Consider the following 27,734-nt stretch of genomic DNA (forward strand, 5'->3'; position numbering starts at 1 on the left):
AAACTGGTAATGATGATCCTAATCAAATGTGGATTTCATTCGGATTTAATAATTGCTAATTCTTTCATGTATATTTTTCCTGTTGTTGGAGATATACAGAGTGCGGCTGAGCCATGTTCGACCTGTGTCCCCATAGAGATCTTGTCTCCTCTAACATCATGCTCTTGGGCCCTCACTTTTCATACAATTCCTAGATCAAAAGACTTTAATAATACTACACCAATTTTAACAATAGCCATACTACTTACAACAGTGAAACTGTTATCCAAATCCAAATAATATTATATACCTCATCTCTTATTGTCAACCATCAAAAATTCAACAACAGGATGAGACTGAAAAGTTCATAACCTCTGATCATTCTGACCAAACATTTTCTGAACAATCCTAGCCCCTACTATCTGCCAAATGGAACTGATGGAAGACCGACCCTGCTATGAGCACTCAAAAGGAAAACTAGCACTAAATGTTCTCGCATTGTCCATCACCAACCACTCAATTGATTCTGGATCTTCGAATTTTGCGAACTCTTACCCCCCTTATCCTTGTAAGAATTTCTGGAGGTAATGGCCCTACGGCCCCCATGAGCTGCAGCTATTGCTCGCCGCCTCTGCTTGTTCAAGCGCTTCATCAATTCAGCATCATTTTCATTGAGGTTCTCATCATCCTCCTGAAACAAAAGGAATGTTAGTGCATGGACAATGCAACAGTTAATGGGCATCTTTGATGCAATGGGGTAGGGGAAGAGAGGTATTATGTAGTCAAAAGACAAAGCAATATGTCAAAGTCACAAATAAAAAATTTCTCTTCCCCATGGAAGGGTAAAAAAGCATCACATTGTTCAGAAGGATGTGTCCCATCACCCTATATATTTTTTTCTCTTTGGGTTTATGCAACAAATGTGACTCACTCCATCCATCAATACCCATGCCTTCACTTCCCTGAGCTCTATCTGAGTTATGAGTGGCCCCTTTCATCTCTAGCTATAACTAAGTGTTTTCACTTGGCAATTCTTTGTAATACTAGACCAAATCATGAGTATGCATGACTGAAACGAAAGGTGGCAGAACTGGAGGTGTGGGGGTGTGAGAGTTGGAAGGCAGAGTAGAACAGTTTGCTTCTATCCATCTTCATCCCATTTCATTTAATTCATCCAATTGCTCTATTGTAAATAACTATTGGGTAAATAACACCCAATATATCTCGTCTCATATAAGGGTATGCTGTGCTTCATGCGCATTATATTGGGATATCTCAACTTTCATATATACGTTTTCATTCTCTTCCTATTTTCGAATTTGCCCATACATATTATGTTTATTAATACTTCTTCCTCTCCATCTCTGGCCAACTAACCTCAAAACCCACATCACATGCAGTGGGGAAGAGGGAGACGCCAAGCCGAACCAAGCAGAGAGCATAGGATGCAATAGGGGATAAGAAAGAAACAGAGGAAAGTCAGGAAGAAAACTTGAGGGGCAATTAATCACCTGGGACACAGAAGCTGGAAGATCAGGGTACAAAGAAAGGTCGGGGGGAACAAGTTGTAGGGTTCATAAAAGAAAGGGGCTACCATCGTGGGGTTGCTCTATTGGTAAGACAAATACCTCTTAGTGAAGAGACTGTGGCTTCCATTCTGCCCCATCCCCAATATATAAAAATTGCCTGCTCCAAACCAACTCTCCCCCCCCCCCCCAAAAGAAAAAAAGAAAAAAAAAGGAAGAAATAAAAAGAAAGAAAGAAAGAAAGAAGGAAAAGAAAATAACCAAAAGGAGTTTGTGGAAGTCTGAGCCAAATGATGTGCAAGAAATGGCTCCTTCCAAAATGATGTATGACAGAATTTTATAGATTTTCTTCCTCACCACATAAGCCTGATAAGTCAAGGTGGTGAAAACCCTGTTAATCAATACCATGACAACGAAGGCTAGATGGAAATTGTTATCCCCCATACTTGTGTTCATGGATGGTGATGTTTTCCCCTTTCATATTCTAATCTAGTACAGGGCTAAGGAAGAAAAATTAGACAAGTAAAGACTGATTTTGTCTTTATCTTATCCAGCACCCCCACCCCCTTAATATGCAAAACAAATTTCATAGGAAAGAAATTGAATTGTCTAGGGTTCAGAACTCTACAAGGATTTATTGCAGAAAAGTTTTTTGGACTTAGACATGGTTAAGGATGGTCGACTTCTTGCTCGTTCCAGCTCCTTCCAATATTTAGAAGTTCATAAATTATTTATTTATTTATTTTATTTCATTGGGGAGGGTTTTTTTTTTTTTTTTTTTTTTTTTTTTGGGGGGGGGGGTGGGTTGAGAGGAAGTAGCAAGAGAAAAAGGGAAGAAAAAGCAAGAGAGAGGGGGGAGAGGCGCTCCGCAAGGTCGGGGAGATGGTGGGACTGATGGTCGTTGCCTGTGCCTGAGTATACCACTGTGACAAACTTTGGAGGCCCAAACCAAGGACTGGTCCTAAGCTGGCTTTCAGGTCTGGAAAGGGCTGGTAGGATACTTGGATGCAATGTTTTGATATATTCTATCTTATTTGAATCAGTAGGTTTTATTGGGATTACTTGGGTAATTTCGTTTTTCAGATTTGGCTTAGTTTGTCAGCTTTTCTTTGAGTAATCTCCCCTAAGAACAGTATCTATTTCTATATTAGTCTTCTCAATATATTCAATTTAATACATAGAACACAGCCTTAAAAATTTTAAACTGCCATTGTTTGCTTGCCAAAGACAGTTGGGCGTATGTGTTCTTCCCTTTTGTTCTCCCTCACTACAATTCTAAGCCCTTCTCAGAATTCCTCCCATCCTAACAGCCGTAAGGAAGAGAAGCAGAGAATTAGCAGAGCTTCGCTACTTGGAGACAACAGCACATCTGAATCTAATACCATTTACCCAGAAGACCATATTTGTTTCTAAAGGAAGAGGAGGTGCTCGGTAGGAGATTTTGGAGGTGATAGTGATGTAGAACCTTGGCAGAACTAAACCAGATTCAATAGGATCTAGCCCAGCTGGTCTTATGGGAGTACCAAAAAGAGGCCAAACACTATTTACACGAACGGTGTCAGTCTGATGTAACCAAAAGGACCCCCCCCCCCTCAAGAGAAGCCCCAAGAACTGAAAGCCCAGGAGGATTGCAGCCCAAAACCAACAGAAAAGCCAAACCATATTGGGGGGGGGGGGGCAATTTGGTTGTTTTGACCATCCCTTTTGAGTCCCAATTAGTCTGGTTAGATGCAGCATAATTTTAGGAGTCCAAAACTACTTTTACCCTGTTATTTGAGTCCTCGTTTAGAGTCCCAGTCCAAGCAGGAGAGTCAAGTTGGAGTCGTCTTGCAAAATGGATTCTTTCTTATGTTAAGGAGTTCCTGCAGTTATTTTTATTTAGAAGTCCTTATAATAGAATTCATTCTCGAATTAGTTTCCTAATTTCTAATTGAGTAATAGTGCGAGTATGAGTTCTCTTCCAAACAGAACTCGTTGTTTGCTGAGTCCTATTAGGAAATACTTAATTGTAGAGGCTATAAATAAGCCATTCACATGCAAACAAGGCAAGATGAAAAATTTGTGATTGAGGGATATCACATGTGTGGAGTTCCAGAGAAGACATCCTGTGGCACTTTTGAGTTCTATGTCCACTGCAACTTTTGTTAATCAGCCTCGTCTAAAGCAAGTACCCTCCGGGCCCCTAGCCCAGCCCCCACTTCTCACATCCAAAGCCCCTTTTCCCCATTCCCAACCCTAATTTCTGCAATTTCCAGCCCCCATCCCTTTTGCAATCCCATCCCCTTTCCCCCAATCCATGTGGCAGCCTTTCCACATTCCTTTTCATTCCCCAGCCCCTCTCTTTTCTACTTCTTCTTCTTCTTCTTCTCCTCCTTGCAGCAGCATGGGAAACCCAGAATTTTCCCAACCCTCCCAAAATCCTTGTTCTTCTGTATCTTCTAACCCCCCCCCCCCCCCCCCCCCAAAAAAAAAAAAAAAAACACCCAACTTCCTTACCCACTTAGGACCACCTTCCTCTTCCCTTCACTCACACTCAATCCCCATTCCCCACCCCCTTCACCTAAACCCTAAATTCTGCTCTTCATCTTCTCCACAAAAAATCCTAAAACTTCAATTATCTACTTCTCAACCATTCATCCAAAACCCATTCCATCCAGGATACCTGACCCTCTCACCAACCTTAACACTCAACTCTAACCTAGACCATCCCCTAGAAACCCAATTTTGGAATTAAGTCTGGATATTTTATAACATAATTCAGACTTAATTTATTGAAACCCTAACCCTAAACCTACTAGCCGAACCCCATTCTACTTCCCCATCAACCCAAAAACCCCCCCTAGACCTTTAAAAACCCTAGCCGCAGGGGGTAACTAGCACAAATCAGCTGCTGTGCACCTCTGAATTGCCCTAGAAGACATAATTGCAGGTGTCTAAAGCCCTAATTTACTGCTGAATTCACCCTAAATGATCCTGAAGGCTGGCCCTTGAGGGTTAGACTTACATCACAGTCTCTTTTGGGTCCCAAGACCAGATCAAGTGAAGACCTTTTGGAAGTCTAAAGATCTTATTTACTATATTTATGTCATTCTTAGGTTCTACATCAATGTTTCCATTCTAGTTATTCATACATGCGGCTGAATTATAAAGCCTAATAGTTTTTTATTTTTATTTTAGCAAGTTCCTATCCTGTTATTGCTGAAAATATTATCTACATAACTTAGTGAAGTCTAGTTTCCATTTGAGTAATAAAGAGTTCCTACTTTTGTTGAGCAACCCTTTGCTCTATAAATATGCAATCTTATGTACAGGCCAGAATAATGTATAAGTTATGAAGCTTTGCTTTACAGCTACTGTTCTCTTGTCCACATTAAGTGATAAGAAGGCTTTCTATGAGAGCTAAGCACCTAGGGTCTAGGAACCTTCTTGTTGACTGCTAAATCTTAGACTTGGGAGGAGCCTTGCTGATGAGGCTAAATCCATCCATCCTTCTCTTTTTCTCTTGTTCAAAATCTTCTGTTACTTCCTAAGTTGCTGCTGCTGCTCCACTCGAAACAGGTCAGCAACTGAATTTAATTGGTTGAAACATCCTATCTGCCATCCCCTCCACTTGATATTCATCCATAAACCACTACGTCCTAATTTCTTTTCCTGTTTCTAATTCTCTGATTTGTGGATTAAATGGGGCTAAGCCACTCTTAATTTTAGCCTAACATCAGATGGTATGGAAATCTGCATGGTACACATTGGACACACTGTAATTTATGCCGTCTGAAGTAAAAGAACATCAAAAAACCAATGTGTTAATGCTCGTCCATAATCCATGCAGGTCCAACCTCTCTTTTTAAATCAGCAAATCAACAATTATTTTTTAAAGAAAATGAGCAGGGTAGCAATTCTAACATTGGTGATCAATGGAAACAAGATTCAGCAGGGTCCTTTATAATCAATAGTCCAGAAACAAATTTCCTTTCAGATCTAATACCAATTCAAGGAACAAAGGTTGGTTCCATGGTCTTCAGCTGAAGACTCTTTCTATCTTCTATCAACTAACTTCTTAAGAAAGTGGAAATCTGCTGCTTGGTCCAACTAAGAGTTCAAAGATGGAAAAAGCCCTCACACTGCCTCGTTTTTGAACTCGAATCAATTAGCTCAATCAAAGTAGGGAGATTCAGACCTACCCCTGCTTTTAGTATTAACTATAACCAGCAGGGATGTATTGGCATATTTATATTTTCAACCGTGGCGTTACTGAAAGTGGAAGCCATGTCTCCAACACTCAAAAACCACACGCCAATAGTTAGCAATTTTTCTGATGGGATTTTTAATGCTGCCAATATGCTTAAATGAGGGGAGGGCAAGGGTAAGCACGTCTCCCTCCTTGTTACTTCACCTTAACAGCCTAAAATCTGGCACATAGGTAGCCAATATTTAGCCTCTTTGCCCCAATCCCAATGCCGATCCCCCAAGCCTCAAATATAAGAAGTGAAGAATGGAAGTCCTAAAACCTCATCCCCTTTTCTCTTTGTAAATTTTCATTTCTCATTTCTCATTTCTCATTTATTCTACAAAACTTGAACAGTTTGCTGACAGTGTATGATAAAATATCTTTTTTCTCTGCCACCATAGACCTTGACTTAAAATTTTTTGAAGATGTGCTTCTGATTTGGTCTCACTTAATTTGTCTGGTAAATGTGTGCACTTGTAAATGCCTGCACTTTGAAAGAAACTAAATTGAAGAAACAGCAGCCCTGACAGCAAACTTTCCACAGAGCATTACAATTGTGGTGCCGTAAGGAGTTAAAGAGTTCATTCGTGTTTAATGTTTGGCCGCATAATAGATTGTGTCAATTTCACACAGGTTTGTTCAGTTGTCAAAGCGTCCAGGGGAGTTGATAAACTACTTTTCACCCTCTCCAATGCCTCGGATCACCGCGACATGACAAGCATCCATGTTTGAGGCAATTCGAGGAGTTGAAATGTGAAATCAACTTTTTGTTGGAAATTTTTTAAGCACTGATGTTTCTGATTTCATACCATCTTTTGTCTATTTGTTTAGCTTTATCCTTCTACCAGAATTAAAAATTACATTGTTGAAGTATACCACTAAGTTATTTAACTTCATCTTATTATTCTTTTCTTTTCCTGCTCAACAACTGTCAAGATATGGAGAAAATGCATCCCCTACAACCCAATAACTGTCAAGAAATCTCTCTATCAGCAGCCAGGATATCTACTGAAACCAGTCAATACTAATATAATAAATGTGATACAGTACAAATGAAAATGACATTGAGATCAATGAATTGAAAATGATTCACGCATGAAATTTTTTGCTCATAAAGGAACACCATAGAGAAGAATGGTACATTAAAACATACTATGGAATGAAAATGTTGTTATTTCAATAGAAGTCTAAAGAATAGTACATGGAATATTGGAAACAAACCAGGAAATGAGAAATGAATCACTCTTTAGTTCAATGAACTCTGAGAATAGTGCATGGAAATGTACTGGAGATGAACCATCATTTGTTCAACAGACATTATGGGCTTATGCAACCACAAAGTTGACATACACTTTCTTTGTACTCCACAAATTCCTTCCTGCCAAAATCCACTTTCTTTGCACTCCACAGACCCCCTCCCCCCAAATCACGCCTTACCCCCCCCCCCCCAAAAAAAAAAAACCCTGAGGAGATTCCACGCATAATTTTTAAAGTGAACTAACTTTGCATGAAGTCTGTCTAAAAGGCAAACTTCTCTTTAACCTCCTGATTGAGGCACTGCCTGGCTGGTCAAACTGGACCCTGTTTGTAAGCCTAGGGCCAAGGAAAACCAGGCCTACATTGGCATATTGGGAAATTTAGTAAATGTGTGGGGGGCCTTAGTGCAATGGTAAGGTTGCTCATTTGTGATATATCGGTTGTAGTTTCAAGTCAGAAACAGTTTCTAAGGCTGCAAACCCTGGGCTGGCTAGACCCTCATGCACATGGCTTTATAGCAGAAAATCGAGAGTCCAAATTGTTTTACAATTAATCCTACTACACCCCAGGTCAAATCTTCCCTCATTTCACTTTTTTTTTGTTGGCATGGTTTGAGATCTAGGACTTGATAGAGATCTTGGTCCCTCAAAAAATCGAGATATAAAAAAATAAAAATAAAATAAAAAAACCCTAGCCAACACAAGCGTACATCTTGGTGGGTATCAATCAGCATGGACTAAATTTTGATTGAAATGGTTGAAATTTCTGCACTTTTGCAAATCGAAACGAAACTCCAGAGCAAACCCGACAAGTTAACACCTTCATCTATAAGCACACCTATGCATTAACGATGATGAGGGACAAGTGTCAAGGTGACTTAGTGAGGCCAGGCATAACCAAATTTTCCACCGATTGGATAGCACTGCAGAGCTTTGAGGGTAAGAAGACTGGCCTTAAGAGCATGTTTGCATCAGAGCAGTGGTTTAACTAGGAGGGTTCTTCATCCGTAGGAGGAAGAAGAGGACAATTGACCATATTCGAGGACACTTTCTGAAAGAATGTGAGGATAGTGGTGAAGATGCTTTAGTCTGTGGTGCATGTGTTGAGGATGGTAAATCAGTAGAGAAAACCTACTCTACCACACATATGGGCTGCAATTAATAGGATGAAGCAGCAAGTTGCTCAGGTCTACCCACAGGGCAATAAAAAAAATCCTCAACATCATCCAAATTAGATGGGAGTCTATGTTGTAGCATCCACTACATAAGGCTGGTGAGTTATTAAGTCTACTAATCAATTTAATTTTTATTATATTATCACACTATTAAGTATTGATTATTCCCTCTTATTTTTGCTTTTTTTCACACAGTATACTATCTAAATCCCAAGTACCATTACCAAGACATGTTTGGATGAGGCAAGATTTGATAGATGCCGCCCAAACTGTAGTGGAGAGGTTGGAACCGGATCCATCTAAACAGCAATCATCCTTATGAAAGTTAGATTGTGATTTGATATTTACAGTTCGTAGTTTTATACTAAGTTATTAAGTATTAACATAGTTTTTTTTTTTTTCCCCCTTCTTTATATATTTATTAGATAGACAAAGGCATTTAGGGATGCCACTGGAAGTTCCGGTCGTTCCGTGGCCATATCAGGATGGGAATTTGCCCATGGGGGTAAGTTAATTCATCATATATTTAATTGCTTATATTATATCTTTCAGTTAATTACTTAAACTTAAGTACTGATTATTGAAATGGCTTAGAGTCTACATTTGCTGCAGCTAAATGGTGGTGGCAATTTGGTTGTGACTCACTCCACTTGAGTACAATTGCATGCAAAGTGCTCTCCCAAACATGTTCTGCCACTAGATGTGAACGAAATTGGAATACATTCAGCCTCATCCACTCAAAGAGGCACAATTGATTGGGTGTGAAGCATCCAGAAGAACTTGTCTACCTACACTATAATATGAGACTGAGGGAGGATCATATTAGACAGGAGATGGACAGAGAGAGTAACACGATTGAGTTGGCTGACATATTTGAGATGGATGATGATGATAACTCAGTAGTTGACTAGATCAGGGACAATGGAGAACCTTTGTTGGATGAGGAGAGAAGTTATTCTAGTAGAAAGATTGTAGAGGAGATGGAGGCTGATAAGGCAGACTTCATGGCCCAAGAGGGGAGTGCACATACAGGGCCTGCCCGTCCTTCGTGCCACACCCTAGAGCATCAAACTAAAGTGAGGATTTAATTGCTTGGTCCAACCCCAGGATGATACAACTCAAGCATCCCCAGAGGATGATGATGATGATGATGATGGAGGAGATGAGGACGGTGTCAGGCCTCATGATCAAGATTCAGCTAATCTTAGGGATAGACCACCACCACCACCAACAATACATGAGAGTCAGGGAGGGGGAGGACAACCACCAAGACTCACAAGTGAGAGTCAGTTGACCAATGCAATACAGGATTCAGACCACAGTGGAGCTGCATCTCGAAGCAAAAATGTTTCATCAACATATTCGAGGAAATGGAATGGGACATAGCATGGATATAGCACGGAGGACCCACCATCATATAGGTCTTACCGTTCAGCTAATGCAGAGAGCTTGGTGGTCTTACCTCTTTCATTTATGATTGAACCTAGGTACCTAAAACAATCACTCTGAGGAATCTCTTATCATCAAGTTTCACCACCTCATCGTCTACCCTATCATAACTAAAGTTACAAACTAGATATTCTGTCTTTGTTCTACTTAGTTTAAAGCCGCTTGATTCCAAAGCTACTCTCCGTGATTCTAACTTGGTTTTAATCCCCACCTGAGTGTCATCTATCAACACGATATCATCAGGAAAAAACTAACACCAAGGGACCTCATCTGGAATGTCTTTGTTAATTCATCCATTACAAGTGCAAATAGATAAGGGCTTAAAATTGATCCTTGATGTAGTCCAACTGTAATTGGAAATTCATTACTTTGTCCCCGCACGATTCTTACACTTGTCACTATACCATCATACATATCCTTAACTATGTCTACATATTTACTTGTAACACTTCTCTTCTTTAGTACTTGTCGAATTTAAGGCTCTAGGAACTATATCATAAGCTTTTTCTAGGTCAATAAATACCATACGAAGGTCTTTCCTACACTCTCTATACCTTTCCATAAGTCTCAACTTTGTTTGATATTGCTTTGAGAAATTATAGTTCTGATTTACCATACTCAACATGAGCCATACTCAACATCAAGAATCAATTAATCATTTAATGGACAATGACTTGGAAATTGGAATAAAGAGATCTATTAATTTATCATGTTCGCTCTATTAATACATAGTCATTGTTATGATGCTTTGATGAGATAAACTTATGTTTATGTTATTTTTTTTGGATAATTTTTCATAATTATGATTCTTGAATGCTTTCATTTTTGGATGAATGTGACTGGTAAATGTTTTTTAACTTATTATAGAAAGTACTTGTATTAAAAAGTAATTTAAAAGTAGTAGTATTGAAAAATTTTGACCCAATAACTTTGGTCGCCTTGGCGCCTTGACAACCTTGGAATAAAATAGTTATAACTACTGTAACAATTGCATAATTATTTAGATGAAAGTAGGCCAACTATAATCGAGCCACAAATGTTCCAAACATATGTAGGTCAACTTTAAAGAAAGCAGGGAATATTTTAAGTGGAAGTAACAAGACTCTCAATGGGCATACCTTCTCATCTGCTTCTGAAGTTTCAGGTTCATTGCAGTTGACTGCTTCAGAAGAGCGCAGATTTTCATCTATGTCATCCTCTTCCTAGGCCACATAAAAAAATAAAGTACTTCTGTCACATCAAAAGAACACAAAGGACAAATTAACTGCACAGTGAGAATCAGACAAATACATACACACACACACACACATACTTACATACAATACAGGATTGAGACACAAAGACAAAGTCCAAGGATAAATAACTATCCATAGACACCATAAGAAAGAGTAAAGAGGAGGAAGAAGAAGAGGTTTAGCCCAGGTCAAATCTCAATTTGGGCCCAGGTCTTAGTTAGGTTCTCTAAGAGGTTTAGCCTGGTCCGAAGTTCACATATGTCACTGGTTCTCCTTATTGTTCCCTACTTAAACATGATGCTAGTGTTCCATCAAAGCTGGGTAATGCTGAAGTTTGAATTACTGTCATTGGTTAATTAATGGCCTTCCTTTTACTTTAGCTCAAACTAAATTTGTTATCAAAAAACTGAGAAGTTAAATGTAGCAACAAAGTAGTTATTCTGGCTCATTTTTGGATTGGGCTTTTTTGTTGATGTTAGCCTGTCACACTTAAGGAGGCTTTCTTTGTCTTTACTTGTCATAACCAACTTCTACACCATGTTTTGAGTACCCTGTATCTTCCATCATATGTTGAGAAAGAGCGATTCCAGATGTAAGTTCTTAGATAAGGTCTGGGGTTGGTGTAACTATCCACTACAGTTTCTTCTGAACATTATTCCTTTTAATCTATCTGAATATTTCCTGGTTTAGATATTATATTTGTGACAATACTAACCCACATATACACACACACACACACACACACACACACACACACACACACACATACATATATGATTGAGATGCAAAGACAAAGTCCAAGGATAAATAACTACCAACAGACATCACCAGAAAGAGTAAAGAAGAGGAAGAGGAAGAAGAAGATATATGAGAATCTGTGTGCTTGTGTGACCTTCGGAGTTCTACACTAGTGTTGGAGCTCCCACTCTATTCAATATATATAATGACTCAAGTGACACTAGAGAAATAAGAACCAAGCAGATAAGCAGAATACCTAGACTATCCTTGACTAGAACCCAAAAACTAAAGTGTCTATTCTAACAGACACCATTTGAGGTGTAAGACGTTAAAAGAGTAGGAGCTTGAACATCTAAACCTACCAGTATCTGAATATTCGAAGCATGGCCCCAAAACAGATTCATTCTTAGATAACAAATCAATAACCATGTGATGTAATACCACCAATGGTTGGTTTCTGATGCTCAGTAATGAACAAGCATTCGAGATCGATGACTGAATGGCTAGAAAGTATGATATGGAGCAACAGTGCAGCTATCAAAGGGGCGGATATGGCCAAAGGGCTTGGATTGAAATTGTCATGAAAAAGTTTATTTTTAGTTGAGCAGAAAATCTCCAGGGAAATGAGAGAATAAGACTCATGTATGGGATAAAGCCTTTAGTGAATGACCACATTGGTGGCTGGTAAACGTCCAGAACAAAATTTTATTCAGATAGCAGTATAATTTTGAAATTCTAGGGCTCCTCAATGAAGACAGAAGTAATTAATAATAATAAATAAATAAAAACACACACACACACACACACACCAAGGGATTTGTCTCAATTTGTGCAAGATTAATGAGAAGTTATATTTGGAATCTTAACATGACAAGCTCCATTTAACATACATCAACTAAATTAAAAGAAGATAAATCCACGGCCTCCTTATCCTGGTCCTTTTGTTCTCTTTCTACTATCCAAAGCCAATGTGTAGGTCGTCATACCACTAAAATTAGTAGCTTTTGGGTTTTTTTTCTTTTCTTTCTTTCTTTTTTTTTTTTTTTTTTTTTTTTTTTTGGGGGGGGGAGATTGGGGAGGGGGTTAATGTAGACTGAAGCCCATATATACCCATAGAAATAAGCCCCCAAACCAGCCCAGCAAGGCTGTGGGAATATTCCCAAAACATACATGGATTCTAAGATCAAAATACATGAAGATTTAGAAGCTTAGTTGGGTTACATTCTAGTAGTTTATATTTAGTTATTTATGTATGTGGATGAATTATAAGCCTAGTATGTACCTAATTTGAGTTAGTTTCTATTGTCACTAGTTATTAGGTCAATAGTTTATGTTCTCAGTTTAAAAAGTTTTCATTCATTGTAAAGCTTTACAAGCTATACATAGACCCCTTCATTGCAATAGAAGATTAAACCAGGAGTTTCCTGTATTGATTGGCCTAATACTGCTAGGGAGTACAATCCATGTTCAGCAGTTGAGACAGCTGCGGAGGCCAAGGCTAAGATAGCCAATCCCTTAACCCGCCCCCCCCCCCTTCTATCTTCTTCTTCTTAAATCTATTATTCTTATCCTTTTATGTTCCTTCATGTGCAGAAGGGGGGGGGGGGGAACAAACAAAAGATGAAAAGAAGTCCTAGTTATTATCTTTTGTCTTCATTATGTACTGATCCAGGTTGCAATTGAAGGAGGGGGAAGTAAAAAAGGAGAGAGAAGGAGAAGTACTAACCAGATCCACTAGCTGCAACAATTCCAACTTGCTGTGGTTAGCTCCACAATCATCCGGGAGACTTCCTCCATTTGAATTTTCAGTGTCATCAGAATCAGAACCAGAATCCTTCTCACTTCCACATTCTATGAACTGCAAAATTTAGTGACATCAGAAAGCAACAGGAAAACACTGTTTATGAAATTATCTTATACATTCTAGTGAAAAGAAGAGGAAATGAGATTTCAAACTACTTTACAGTAAAAGATCAAAGTAGAACGTATTAGAAATTTGATGAGCAAGGTGCCTATCGCCCAAAAAAGGAAGAGAGGATACGCCCACTATAACAAAAAGATATATATTCAACAAGTTTTGTCAACTACCCAAAGCAAATGGACCGTCAGTTGGTACCATTCTCAGCCCATGCCAATTTTTTGCTTTCGTTAATATCCCAACAACCAAAATTCCGAAGATATTTAAAACCAGATGTCCATTGGAGTGAAAGTTATTGGAGGGAAAAAACCAACACACAACACTTCTCTAGGATAAGGTCAGAGGTCAGATTAGGAGATGACTTGGGGCTCATCAACCACTGATAAAATACCCAAACTACAGGTTCTTCATTGGTTTATAAATTTAATAAGCAAAGTCCTGTAGTCATCCTATGAAATTATGGGATAAAGTAATTGAAACCCATTCAAGACAAAAAAACCACTATTACGGAGAGCCAATTTGGTATTATACTGGAAGACCTAAAATGGAACCTATTTACCTAATTAGGAGAATTATGGAAAGGTACAAAGAGTGTAAGAAAGACCTTCATATGGTCTATTGAGCTAGGAAAATTTATGATAATCTCTACAGCGTTAATTTGGTAAGTGCTAGAGAAAACAAATGTTGCAAATAAATATGTGGATACAATAAAATATATGTATGATAGTTCACTGACAAATGTAAGAACGAAAATGAGGGTCAAAGTGATGAATTCTCAAATATAGTTGGGCAACATCAAACATCAGCTTTAAGCCCATATTTATTTGCACTTAATATGGATGATTCAACAAAGACATTCCTTGGTGAATGCCTTTTGCCAATGATATTATTATGTTGGTAGATGAGACACATGTAGGGACTAATACAAAGTTAGAATCATGGAAAGCAACTTTCAAATCAAAAGGCTTTAAATTAAGTAGAACGAAGACGGAATATCTAGTGTACAACTTCAGTCACAATCGGATGCATGATGAGGCGATAAAACTTGATGAGAAGGAGATTCCACAAAACGGTTATTTTAGACGATAGAGAGGATGGTGTTTTCCAAAGAATTAAGATAGGGTGGACATAGTGGAGAGATGCATCCAAGGTCTTGTGTGATCAATATTTTCCTTTAGAACTCAAAGGCAAACTTTATAGGACCATCACACAACCAGCTATGATATATGGGCAAAGTATTGGACTGTTAAGAAACATCATATAAACTAACTCAACATAGTAGAATTGATGATGCTAAGATGGATAGAGTGGAAAAACTAGGAAAGACAATGTAAAGAACAATCATATTAGAGCTGGTATGAGAGTAGCTCGATAAAGGATAAGCTACGAGAAAGTTGATTCAGGTAGGACGAACCGTTCAACACAAGCCTTTAAATTCCCTTATACGGCAAGGTTGTCAAAATGTCCGCCTAGGCAGCCATCTGGTCGCCTTGGCCCATTTTCAATTTAAAGCGCTGTGGTTTCGCCTTGTCGCCTTGACAAACATGTCATACGAAGAAGTGATTTAATTCAGATTGAAGGAACTAGAAGAGCCAGGGTAGACCTAAGATAACCTTAGGAGAAGTCGTGGGAAATGATATGCATTGCTTAAACCTTGTACCTAGTATAGCCTCAAATAGAGCTGATTGGAAGGCAAGGATCCCTGAATCCAATCCCATTTAGTTGGGATAAGGCTCGTTCTTGTTGTTGAATAGGCAAAGCACTGCTAATTCATAAGAACTGTTATTTTGAGAAAGAATAAGGTGAGGAATGGGGGAGAGGAGAGGAGAGGATGGAAGCCACGATTTTGTTGTGGAGTCTCATGAATCTTGTGAGAACTCCTCAAAGTAACTTTTCTATATATAGGCTAATTTACAAGTCTATTCTATATAGGAAAGCATAAACCTATTTCAATTGGTATAAAACTCTTAATTCCTACAACCCTTTCCTATCGAGAGTTAGCGCAAAGTACTAACTCTCGATGGATCAATCCCTTCCTAAATTGCCCTTTTCTAACACTCCCCCTCAAGCTGGAGCATATATATTACTCATGCCCAGCTTGTTACAAATATAGGTAACCCTTGTATTCCCTAGAGCTTTGGTGAACAAATCTGCAAGTTGTTCTCCAGTCCTCACATGCTTGAGGGATATTATGCCTTGCAGTAACTTCTCACGAACAAAGTGGCAATCTACTTCAATATGCTTGGTACGTTCATGAAAGACTGGATTTGATGCTATATGAACCGCAGCTTGATTATCACACCATAACTTCATTGGTGTGTCATCAATAATTCCTAATTCCTGGAGTAATTGTTTTATCCATACCATCTCGCATGTTACCTGTGCCATAGCACGATACTCAGATTCTGCGCTTGATCTTGCTACCACAGTTTGTTTCTTACTCTTCCATGATACAAGATTTCCTCCAATGAATGTGCAGAGCCTGTAGTCGATCTTCTATCAATAGGTGATCCAGCCCAATCAGCATCAGAGAATCCTTCTACATTTTTAAGTCCATGATTAGTGTAAAGAAGCCTGTGTCCTGGTGCTTTCTTAAGATACCTCAGAATTCGTATAACTGCATCCCAATGTGATGTTCGTGGGGCAGACAAAAATTGGCTCACAACACTGACAGGAAAGGCAATGTCAGGTCTAGTCACAGTCAAATAATTCAGCTTCCCAACAAGCCTTCTGTACTTCTCTGGATCATCAAGAAGGGTTCCATCTTCTGGCATTAACTTTAAGTTACATTCCATGGGAGTGTCTATAGGTTTTGATCCCAACATTCCTGTTTCAGAAAGTAAATCCAGTACATACTTCCGTTGAGATAAGAAGATGCCCTTTGTTGATTGGGCAACTTCAACTCCTAGAAAATACTTTAACTTGCCCAAGTCTTTGGTCTGAAATTTCTCTTGTAAGTAGGTCTTTAACCTATCAATTCCTGAAGTGTCATCTCCTGTAATGACAATATCATCAACATAAACTACAAGAAAGATCTTGCCTGCATCAGAGTTTTTAAAGAATATAGAGTGATCACTTTCACAACGAGTCATCCTAAATTCTATTACAACAGTAGTAAAGCGTCCAAACCATGCTCGAGGTGACTGCTTGAGACCATATAATGATTTGCGGAGGCGACAAACCTTATTCTTCTCCCCCCTGAGCAACAAACCCGGTGGTTGCTCCATATACACTTCTTCATGTAGATCTCCATGAAGGAAGGCATTCTTCACATCCAACTGAAACAAGGGCCACTTGTATGTAGCGGCAAGAGAGATTAAAATACGGATGGAAGTAAGCTTGGCAACAGGCGAAAAAGTATCAACATAATCTATGCCATAAACTTGAGCATAGCCCTTGGCAACGAGACGAGCTTTCAGGCGAGCTAACGAACCATCAGGATTAACTTTCACAGTGAATATCCACCTACAACCAATAGCTTTCTTTCATCGGTTAACTGAGAAGAAATTGGAGGGTGGATCAAATTTCCACCAATGGAGGGCTATAGTTAAAATTGTTCTTACTGGACGGGGACAGATAGATCATTTGACTAAGACTGTACCCATAGATGATGATGCTTGGGCAATTGTGGATGCACGAATACTTGGGCAGATGTTTAATTCCTTGGCAGATAACATTATAGATTTGGTGACTCACTTACAAACTATGAAGGAATTATGGGAGTATTTGAATGTGTTGTATTCTGGTCAGAATAATCTAGCTAGAATCTACGAATTGTCCCAGGAATTTTATCGAGTAGATAGAAAAGGTAGAGATATTACCCAATATTTTGCAGATTTTAAAAGAATGTATGAAGAACTAAACTCTATTCTACCTATCTCCTTTGATGTCAAAATTATGCAAAATCAAAGAGAGCAATTAGCTGTTATGGGTTTCTTGGGAGGTCTTGGAAAGGAGTTTGAGGCAGTTACAGCACCGATTCTTGGTAGTGATCATGTACCCACATTAGCCGACACATTTTCAAGAGTTCTTCGTGTTGCAAGGGAGAGTACCAATAACTCTACAGAAAATTCAGCTTTGGCAACAGTTTCTCGAGGCACCTCTAGAGGACAGGTCCTTGGTGGACAAAATATAGGACGAACTCGAGGAAATAATACTGGAAAATATCCAGGTTCACACAACTCTACTGACAGTCCAGGACAAGTTAAGACTTGTCATCATTGTGGTCGTCCAGGACATATTCAACGATACTGTTGGAAGCTTCATGGGAAGCCCCCACACATGGCGAATGCAATTATCACTTCTGAATCAGCGCCTACAACTACTATAGTTCATCCTGAGGGTAAGACTGTAAAGATGACTGAGGAAGATTATATTCGTTTCACTCAGTTTCAGGCCACTCAACCACAATCAGCCGCTGCCACCCTTGTTCAGACAGGTAATGCTACTAGTTGCCTTTCAACCACATCTCACCCATGGATCATTGATTCAGGAGCTTCTGATCATATGACCGGGGCTACAGGTATATTTTCCTCTTTTGTTCCATCATCCTCTTTGGTTACACTTGCTGATGGTTCTCATATCAATGTTAAAGGAGTGGGTACAATTCAACTCACTCCATCCATTACCCTACCCTCAGTTCTTTACGTACCTAATTTGCCATTTAACCTATTATCTGTTCAAAAATTTACTTCCACTAATAACTGTTTGGTGAAATTCTTTCCTGGCTATTGTTTATTTCAAGATCTTACGACGAAGAAGATACTTGGTAGAGGCCGTATGTCTGGGGGGTTGTATCTATTCGAGGAGATATCCTCTACTGCTTGTTCTAGTATTTCCATCCCCCATCAAATACATTGTCGGTTGGGGCATCCCTCTCTGGAAACCCTAAAATTGGTAGATAAAAGTTTTCATTCTCTTTCAAAGTTGGATTGTGAGTCTTGTCAATTTGGAAAACTTCATCGTGTGAGTTTTCCTCCTCGTATAAACACCAGATCAGACCACCCTTTGTCTCTAGTTCATTCTGATGTGTGGGGACCCTGTCCTGTTAGTTCTACTTCAGGTTACAGATACTTTGTTACATTTGTGGATGATTTTTCAAGAGTCACTTGGCTTTATTTAATGAAAAATCGTTCAGAATTATTTGACATATTTTGCAATTTTGTTATTGAAATTCGTACTCAATTTGGTGTTCCTATTCGTACTTTTCGTAGTGATAATGCCAAAGAATATTGCTCTGATACCATGTTATTTTGAGAAAGAATAAGGTGAGGAATGGGGGAGAGGAGAGGAGAGGATGGAAGCCACGATTTTGTTGTGGAGTCTCATGAATCTTGTGAGAACTCCTCAAAGTAACTTTTCTATATATAGGCTAATTTACAAGTCTATTCTATATAGGAAAGCATAAACCTATTTCAATTGGTATAAAACTCTTAATTCCTACAACCCTTTCCTATCGAGAGTTAGCGCAAAGTACTAACTCTCGATGGATCAATCCCTTCCTAAATTGCCCTTTTCTAACAAGAACCAACCAAATTTGTCCTATGATCGCACTTCTACCTTGAAATTACCTAGAAAAGATAATGCAAAAGACTATTGTAGGAAAACACAAACCTACACAATGAAGTGAAAAAACTTCCAAGATAAATTATCTACACCCATATGCAACAGAAAAGACAGTCAACTAAACCTCAACTCATGAAAGGTACGTATATCTTAACAATGTGAAATCATAGGCCAACAACCATTCATAAACTTTCACAGAAACAGACAAAAGAAATCTCACTAATGAACTTAACCAGCTAAGTCCAAAATGGACTTTGCATTAATTCTAACATAAACATGATTTAGATATAGCTCATGATAACATTTTAAGTTGAAAATGGACTTCATGTTAGGTCTAACGTAAACATGATTTACAGATCCTGTTCATGATAAACATTTATCATGAAGGTCCCTGATTAATTACCACCACTGCCAACTAAAGAGGATTTATGGTTCCAGGTCTCATCTTTATGTGATCAGAGAAAGAAGGGATGTGGGGGGAAGCAAGAGTAGCTTACATTTATGATGGAGACAAACTGGTGCATGTGCGACTGAGAGTTTAACATACATGAGATTACAAAGCTATAGATTATGGAGGATCAAAAATAATATCTTTATGGAAACTGAACTCGGGAGCATTAATCAAACATCCTGAGTTGCACTCCCAACCTGTGGGAGCCAAGTCCTGCTGCGAATTCAATTATTATCCTGGTTCAAGTAATAAGAAGCCTTAACACACCCCCCCCCAAAAAAAAAAAAAAAAAAAAAAAAGAAAGAAAGAAAGAGAGTGACAAGTAATCAGTAGCCGATCAGTTGAAATGCTGATTCTTTGACTCTTTCTGGGGTTCAGGTGACTCAGGCAGATTTTGAGTGGTTCAGAATCTGAATCAACGGAGGCTCTCATTGCAAATAATGCTTATTTACAAATTTACAATAGATCTGCCTCTATATGAGGGAAAAATACACCTGGTCCCAACTTCCCCCATACCACACCCCACCTCCCAAAAATAAAGGGTCAATACATTAACCGAAACACCAAGGGAAAATTGAACAATGATGATTTAAATATGAAAGAACACTCTTAAATAAATTGGGAAGAAAGCACCAAATGTCACTCATGTTGGGTAATTGTAGTCAGGAATCAGAATCTTTCATGATTTAGATAGAGTTAGTAGTGTCGCAAAGAGAAATTGAATTATGAACATGAAACATAGCAAGAGTAATTAACAGAAATGCACTAAAATATTTAACCAAACTTTATCTGGGTGCACTCTCCCTTGCCAGCACACTTTCTTGCATGTTCTCTCCCAAACAAAATTAAATCTATGTTGACCAGTTCACTACCATAGACACATGACCACAAAGCCTTAGATGATATCACTGGAGAGGATCATAGTACACATGGCACTTTAGGAGATTTTGTATAAGACAAGCACACTAGGTTGAAAGGGTATCCGTTGTGGATGAATTAGTAGGGTGGCTGAACAAAAAAAGGGAAAAGCATTGGCTGTGGGAGTTGGATGAACCCTAGGGGTGTAAACAACCATGTGATAGAGAAGATTTGGAATTAGGAATGAGAAAGAAGAAAAGCAAGAGTCACTCTCATTATAAGTTGCTCAAGGAGGCACAGTTGCTATGTAGTTCTAGATTGGAAGGAGACAACCTAGAAGCCATAACCAGTATCTGCAATGAACAGGTACTTCAGGGTTTTTGGTCGAGTTAGGGTCAGATTTGATAAAAGGGTTATGCCAAGTGGATGTAGAGGAGAGTACAACAGGGAAGGTTTGGTTAAGTTGCAATGGTGGAAGTGCACCAGAGTTGAAGTAACAGCAAATTAGGGTTACTCTTCAGGGATTCTGAAAAGAGGAAAGTGACTAAAGGGCTTATGATGGTCAATTAGGGAGGAGGCCTGGATGGAGTTTCTTGAAGGAGGAAACAAGTCACAGCAGCTTGAAAGAGCAGAAAATTTTTCAAAACAGCAAGGTGAGCCCCCCATGGTTTTCCTTTTTCTTATAATGGTGAAAAGGCATAATCTTGCTTAAACTAAGAAAATGAAAGCCACCTTCAGCCGACGTCCATCACAATGCGAATAAAAAGATCATGTAACCAATTAAAGTAAAAAGATCATGTAACCAATTAAAGTTGCACATGACTACAAAACTAGCAATTAAATAAACCATTACTTAAATTAAACCATTGATTCCACTAGCTTTGGTAAAGTGCCAACTGCCAAAGTACTGTTTAAGACACCTGGACTACTTTATCTTCTTCTACTTGCAAATGAAGAGACTTGGGTTTTGTATCAAGTCCATTAATTCAACTCCAGCATCTAATCTCTCTTTGTGACAGCTATTCAAGATATTTACAGTTCAATGGAACTTTTTCCTTGAGGTTCACAAATTTTTCTGTAACTTCCCCGTCCCTAGAATGGCTGGAATACCCACCAAGACAATGGTTGTACACCATTCAGGGCAGTGAGACATCAATCAGCAGTCCAGACATTTTATTATTAAAAGCACTACTAACAACCAGAAGGTTGAAATTGTATTCCCTCTTTCTCAGGTGAACACAGAAACACGCATGCACACGCACAAAACTTTCCCCTCTTAACCTTATTTCAGGCACGTTTTATATACATTTTTGTCTGGGACTTGATATGAACTTTTTTTAAGGTGACTAACCAACTTTCTGTTCTAAGGGCGCACTGAAACAGATTAATGAATACTCTCCACCTTTTGCACTACTTATAACAATTTATGATAAAACTAATGAACTAGTATTAAAAACAATTACTGTATGTTCAATCATTTTCTATAGTCAAACTTATCCCCAAGAGATGACTTTTGCTGAGGGAAATCATGGGGTTAACTGCAGTGATTTATGAATTGAGAAAGAGAGAATTTGGGAAGTCATGGGGACTGCTGTTACACAATCTTTTTTTACTTTCTTTTGTAAGGGCTATTTCACAGAACAAAGTCAGTGAAGGAAGAGAAAGAAAAGAGGACGGCGAAGGTTCAAGGATGGAAATCTTCAGCTCTGATACCAATTAGAGTAGGTGTAGGGTAGACCTGCTATGGTGGGCTTTCATGGAAGGAGAATTAGAAGAATAGGAAGAAGAGGAAGAGGGAAGAGAGTGCTCACACTCACACAGCCACATAAACTCTCACAAACATAAATTCATAAGTTTCCAATCTGGAATTCCAGCCTGATGCAGGCTATTTAAGAGAGGAATCCTAGTAAATTAAGAAACCAACTTTAACAAGGAAATGAAGATTCCAACTCTAACTCTAAATCACTCCTAAAGGAAAACTAAAAAGATTAAAAGGCTAAAATTAAAACTGGAATAATTTATTTAATTAAGTCCAACTCTTGTTGGACTTGGACCAAACCCCACCGGGCCGGTTCATTTTGGGGTTGGACCAAAACTGATGAACTAGTCTATTGATACTGCATCACCATAAGTGGAAAGCAACAGAGTAACTTGATCAGACTGAAGAATGTGAATAAAGAACGAGCCATATCAATTAGAAAATTGATACAGATTTAGAGAGAAGAAATAATGACATTCAACTAATCCACAACTTAACCATACCCAACAACTTGATTAATGAGGGGTCTACTAATAACCCAGATCTGCAGCAGATAAGCTTCCTGAAAATCAGGAAGCCACCAACCACAAGCTGTTAAAAAGTCTTCAATTAGGCCCAGCATTGAGCCTCGAAGCTGGGTCCCACAAGCACTGATTTTAAGGAAGGGATGGTCGCATGTTACTGTTCATGTGTGAGCAGAAAACTGGTTTAATAACAATGATCAAGCTGCAAAGTATTAGATTTAGACCAAACGATTCCTAAATTAACTAGTACTATAAGCCCAGGCTGACATGGGCTTTTTGGTTTTTAGGCAGTGAGGATTCCCAATTGACTGTTCACTGTTTCAACTAGATCCTAACTTTTGATATTTGGAAACTGAACATCTAGAATCCTAGAAGAAGCAGCTGAACCAAAATAAACCCAAAATGCACTGCAGATTAAGCACATTGGTACCTTCTCAATATCATCTTGGTCTTTTCTTGTAAATCCACTAGCAGCAAGTTCTTTGTCTAGAGACCCAGCAGATTTTGCAATGGAAGAAAAGCAGGGTCTGCCATTTTCAGTCATATCTGAATTGGACTCATCACATTCCTCTGTGTTCTCTTCAAAAGAGATATTGAACCTGAGGCAACCAGACATACAAATTAATATTATATGGAATATGTAAATCACACAAACACATGCACTTGCTACTCCAAACTAACAAAAGCAGGTACAATAGGGATATATACCAGTTACAGTTGGCCAAATACCATAGAGCCAAAAATAAGTGGAGAATCTCTAAAGCATAAACATGTTAGCAATCAAAATCTTAGGAAGCTAACCAAGAAAGAATAGAATGACTCAAATAACAAAGCAAAAAATGAAAAAGTAACATGTTGAAAACGTAGATGAAGTGTAGAACAGTTAAAATGAATGGGAAAATCAAACACATGTAGGTCGCATAACTGAATTGGAGCTTAAAGTTATGATCATATTGGTTTGTCATAATAAGCATCAGTATCAGAATTCAATCACCACAATCACATACCTCTTGCTGAAGAACTTAAAAACGCAATTGACATCACGGTCAAAGTACCTGAAATACAAAGATTATTACAAAATGAATGCAACTTCCAAGGAAAGGAAAAGATTTTTACAGTTTTACTTTCTTTTTGTTTACTTCCCCCCCCCCTTTTTTTTTGAGGGGGGGGGGGGATAGTGGGGGTGGATGATAGATTATTTATTAGGCAGGGTGCTGTTAGGGATGTCACCAACAAAAAACCTGTCCCAGATGGAGAATGAAAAGCAATTCAACCCCCCGAAACAAAATCTCTCAGTCAACAACTCCTCCTTAGCTGACAAATCAACGAGGGTTTTGGAGGATGAAGGCCTTCAAAAGAATCAGAGGTTCCTTTAGAGCTTAAGACCTTGTTTACTAAATTACTATCAGATGTAAAAGTTTTCAAGGAACTCTCTGTGACACCCATCTAATGACAATAGTCGTCAAAACACTAGGCATTCCAAAGCATTCGAGCTCCCACTAAGCAACGATCAAATATTATTTTCCTAATATAGCACTATTATTTTATAGTGATACTCAAATAGGTAACAAATTGCAATATAATGACATATAAACAAGTTTACGAATATAAAGGGGGAAAATGCTTTTAAAGACTTAAATTACAAGTTTACAATTCACAACATGATGACATGTAAAACAAAATTATAAGTACAGAGGGAAAAAAGCTGCAGAAACTAACAATTCACAATGTGATGAAATATAAAACAGAATGATGAATCTAGAGGGGACAAAAGGCTGTTAAAGGCAACTAAAATCTGTGATCAACCATGTTTGTTTGATTCAATCCACTAGACTCAAATTGACTCAATTATGCTTAAAGGTTTAAGAAGTAAACAACTTTGTCACCGTTTCAAATTGTACACCGTTCACTAAATTTAGCAATGACAAAAAGTACATAGAATACATATAAATAACAAAAAATAAATTATAAATTTAAATAAATAAAAAAAGCAGATCGTATAAATTAAGAAATCCATATCCGATAAAATAAAAAATAAAAAAGCAAACTGCTTTAGTTTAAGACAGAATAAGGCACCGCATAGGACACAAAAGTGACGTTTTCCCAACCACAATGAATCGCTTTGCCTCAAAAAACCACTCTGTCGCCTAGACAAACTTTGACAACTATGCTAATGGCTAAAGATGAGTCAACCTCCTTGATCAGTTATGCACATTTTTCATCAGCAACGTATGAGCAACAAAGGTTTACCATCTAGCCTAGAGTCTGCTATACCCACTGGGCAAGGAAGCACCATTAGTATGAACGAGTGATGCTTCAAGTTTCAGTAACACACATTAATACCATCAATCCCAGAAGACCGTAATTTCCAATACTACATTGGAATGGAGAATAAATAAATAGCCAACAATATGCAAAAGACTTATCCAAAGATCCCCAATACAAAAATTCAAAGAATAAGGGAATTTTTACATCACTTATCCAAATTAATTCTCAGGGGTTTATTGTTCTGTAGAGTGATTTTGACTAGAAGAGTGTGTGGTATAAATTTCTAATTTGGATTAATTCTTTAATCATGTAATCCTTTGATGTGGTTTATCCACGAGGGGAGTGAAGGTTAAAAATGACTTTCTCATCCTTTTTTCCCTTTCCTCTTCAGATCAACAATAAAAAAAATTCCTAATAACATGTATAATCAATGAAGGGGGCATTAACATAAAATGAAATATCAATAAGGAAAGCAAGAGAGAGAGAAGAAGAAGAAGAAGAAGAAGAAAGAAAGCATAGGAGGAACAGCAACTCACATTTGTGCATTACGATGAGAAACAGAGACCATTTGAGGAAAGTCAATCATAGTAACATTCTCATTATCATCAATCTACAATAATTGAGAGTCAGCCATCGTGAGTGGATGAAAACACAAAAAAACAACCAAACCAAGATTATGAGTAGAATTGCATGCCAATCAGACCAATTTGAGGTTGCATTTAAGCCATGGAAAAATGCCAAGATAAAACAAATCCAATCATCACTACAGAAACACATAACAAGACCAACTAGAGTACCTCATATACGTACCATTATATTAAATTCATTAAAGTCACAATGGATAAGGCCATGTTCTGCCATACGAATAATAAGACCAATAATTGTCTCAAACACTGTATCAGGATTTTGTAATTGCCTCACTTGCACACTGCACAAAACAGAAGAGAGTCAAAAAAAATGTTCAGTGCTAATAAAGGAAAACAACCGCCCACGCCACAATAGAAACTCTGAAATAAGGGAATGCAGTTCTGCATGTACATAAAGGCAAGAGTTCATTCATCACTACGTCTCTAACTCAATGGGTAAACCCAGAAAGGCAGATAACTAAAGGTCAGGAACAAAAGACAAAAGCATTGATAAAACTCAAATGGTGAATTCTTACAGTGGATATCCCTGCACCAGAGACATAATGACACAATGCCTGTTAGAATCCACAGCACTTGGAACGGGGAATCCATGTTCTTCCAAAGCCTACATGAGATGGGACTCAAGAATCATACAACAATACAACCATAAAGTGAAAGATGCTGAGCACACAGAAACCTAAGTTTAACCTCAAAAAAGGGAAGGAAAAAGGAAAGTCAATTAGCAACCTTCATGAATGCATATTCTTTAAGTGCAGCAAGCCGTGACAAGTACAACCAATTATAACTAGAACGGTGCAACAAATAATCACGCTTATTTTTAACAGCCCTGAAAGAGACCCTTCCCAGCCTGTGAAGCTTCATTGCCATAATTGTGCCATCTTCGTTGGCAACCTCAAAAATGTCTAGAACAAAAACATTTTCAATCATTATTATCATATGAAACAAAAGGAGTAAAATGTGTTATCTCTATTTCCTATATATATATATAGGTGGAGAGGGAGAGCAGGCCAAGAAGCTAACCAGATTCCTTTCCCACACCAATTTGACGACCAACAGATGTAAATACTCCGCGATTAACCAATGTCTTTATGGCAAGAAAGTCATACCCAAGATATGTAAGCCGAAACCCATCATCTACATATGAGAAAAAACGATTAATCTGTTTCAGACCAATTCTACATTTTCCAAGACTTCACATTGTAGAAAAAAATACTCACATTTTGAAGAGTCATGATGCAATAGCTTATGTTTGAGCAAATTTTTCAACACCTTGTAGGTGCCTCCATGCCTAAACAGTACGAGCATTAGTTTTACCCAGCAGAATATCAGGCAGGGGAAAAAAGTCAAAAACACAAAATATTTAATCCGGAAAATTAATAAGCCAATGACAAGCAAACGAATGGAAAATTACTTGAGACGAGCAATGCGATCAACAAGCTCCGACGGCACAATTTCATGCTGAAACCAAGGGGGAGAACAGTGTTTCAGAACCAAGCAAATTCAACTTGTGAATAGTTTCACAGATGGATGCAGCTGATTAAGAGTTGATTAATTTCTTTAATTTTTTCAACTTGGAAGTTAAGATATGGATGAGAGAATTAGTCTCTTTAAAAGAAAAATCTTAACTTACGTTTCTCATTCCCATCTCAACGGCGGTGAGAACCCTAAAATCATCTTTCGTCAGATATCTCAGTACCTCCACATCCAACTTCATCTCTGCAAACTACCTGCAATTGCTGTAAAATCTGCGAAGTTCAGGTACAAGTCAGTTTAAGAGAGGCGTTTGAGATGACTCTTCTACCCCTGGATGGGATGCAAACAAAGACGCACATCAGAATTGGATATTAAAAATTTTAGCGGTAATCCACTGAGAACAAAGAATTTGGATAGAGAGTGGAGATTCAAGTGCCGCAGTAAAGTTTCAACTGTTGCCGCGAAAGTGAAAGATTTAAATTGAAGGAAGGTTTTGAAGTGCAGAAACCTCAAAGGGTTAATCGAATCGTTTTGAAGACGAAGCGGAAGAACAAGAAGATGATGAGGAAGACGAGAAAGAAGATGTAACAGATGCAAATTCCTACCTCGTTCCTGGTCTTCCCTGGAATCCTTCACCAAGCAGACTTCTTTACATCTAGCGAGCATGGTGGCCTGGGGGATTAGG

General features: G+C 38.3%; 1 protein-coding gene across 1 annotated transcript; it reads right to left on the bottom strand.

The window, feature by feature from the left end:
- Positions 1 to 27,734, bottom strand: LOC148999494 (protein serine/threonine kinase). Its single transcript, XM_089139480.1, has 14 exons — positions 27,655 to 27,734; positions 27,207 to 27,321; positions 26,988 to 27,034; positions 26,794 to 26,864; positions 26,597 to 26,710; positions 26,303 to 26,478; positions 26,092 to 26,180; positions 25,740 to 25,857; positions 25,466 to 25,539; positions 23,669 to 23,716; positions 23,092 to 23,260; positions 13,313 to 13,444; positions 10,732 to 10,815; positions 1 to 670 (listed from the first exon to the last, which is right to left on the bottom strand). The coding sequence occupies exons 2-14, from the start codon at positions 27,288 to 27,290 to the stop codon at positions 485 to 487; spliced, it is 1,392 nt and encodes a 463-aa protein (XP_088995606.1). The 5' UTR covers positions 27,291 to 27,321; positions 27,655 to 27,734; the 3' UTR covers positions 1 to 484.

Source organism: Hakea prostrata, chromosome 11 (genome assembly GCF_041222555.1).
Source record: "Hakea prostrata isolate BN-2017 chromosome 11, UWA_Hpros_2, whole genome shotgun sequence".
In the NCBI taxonomy this organism is placed as follows: domain Eukaryota; kingdom Viridiplantae; phylum Streptophyta; class Magnoliopsida; order Proteales; family Proteaceae; genus Hakea; species Hakea prostrata.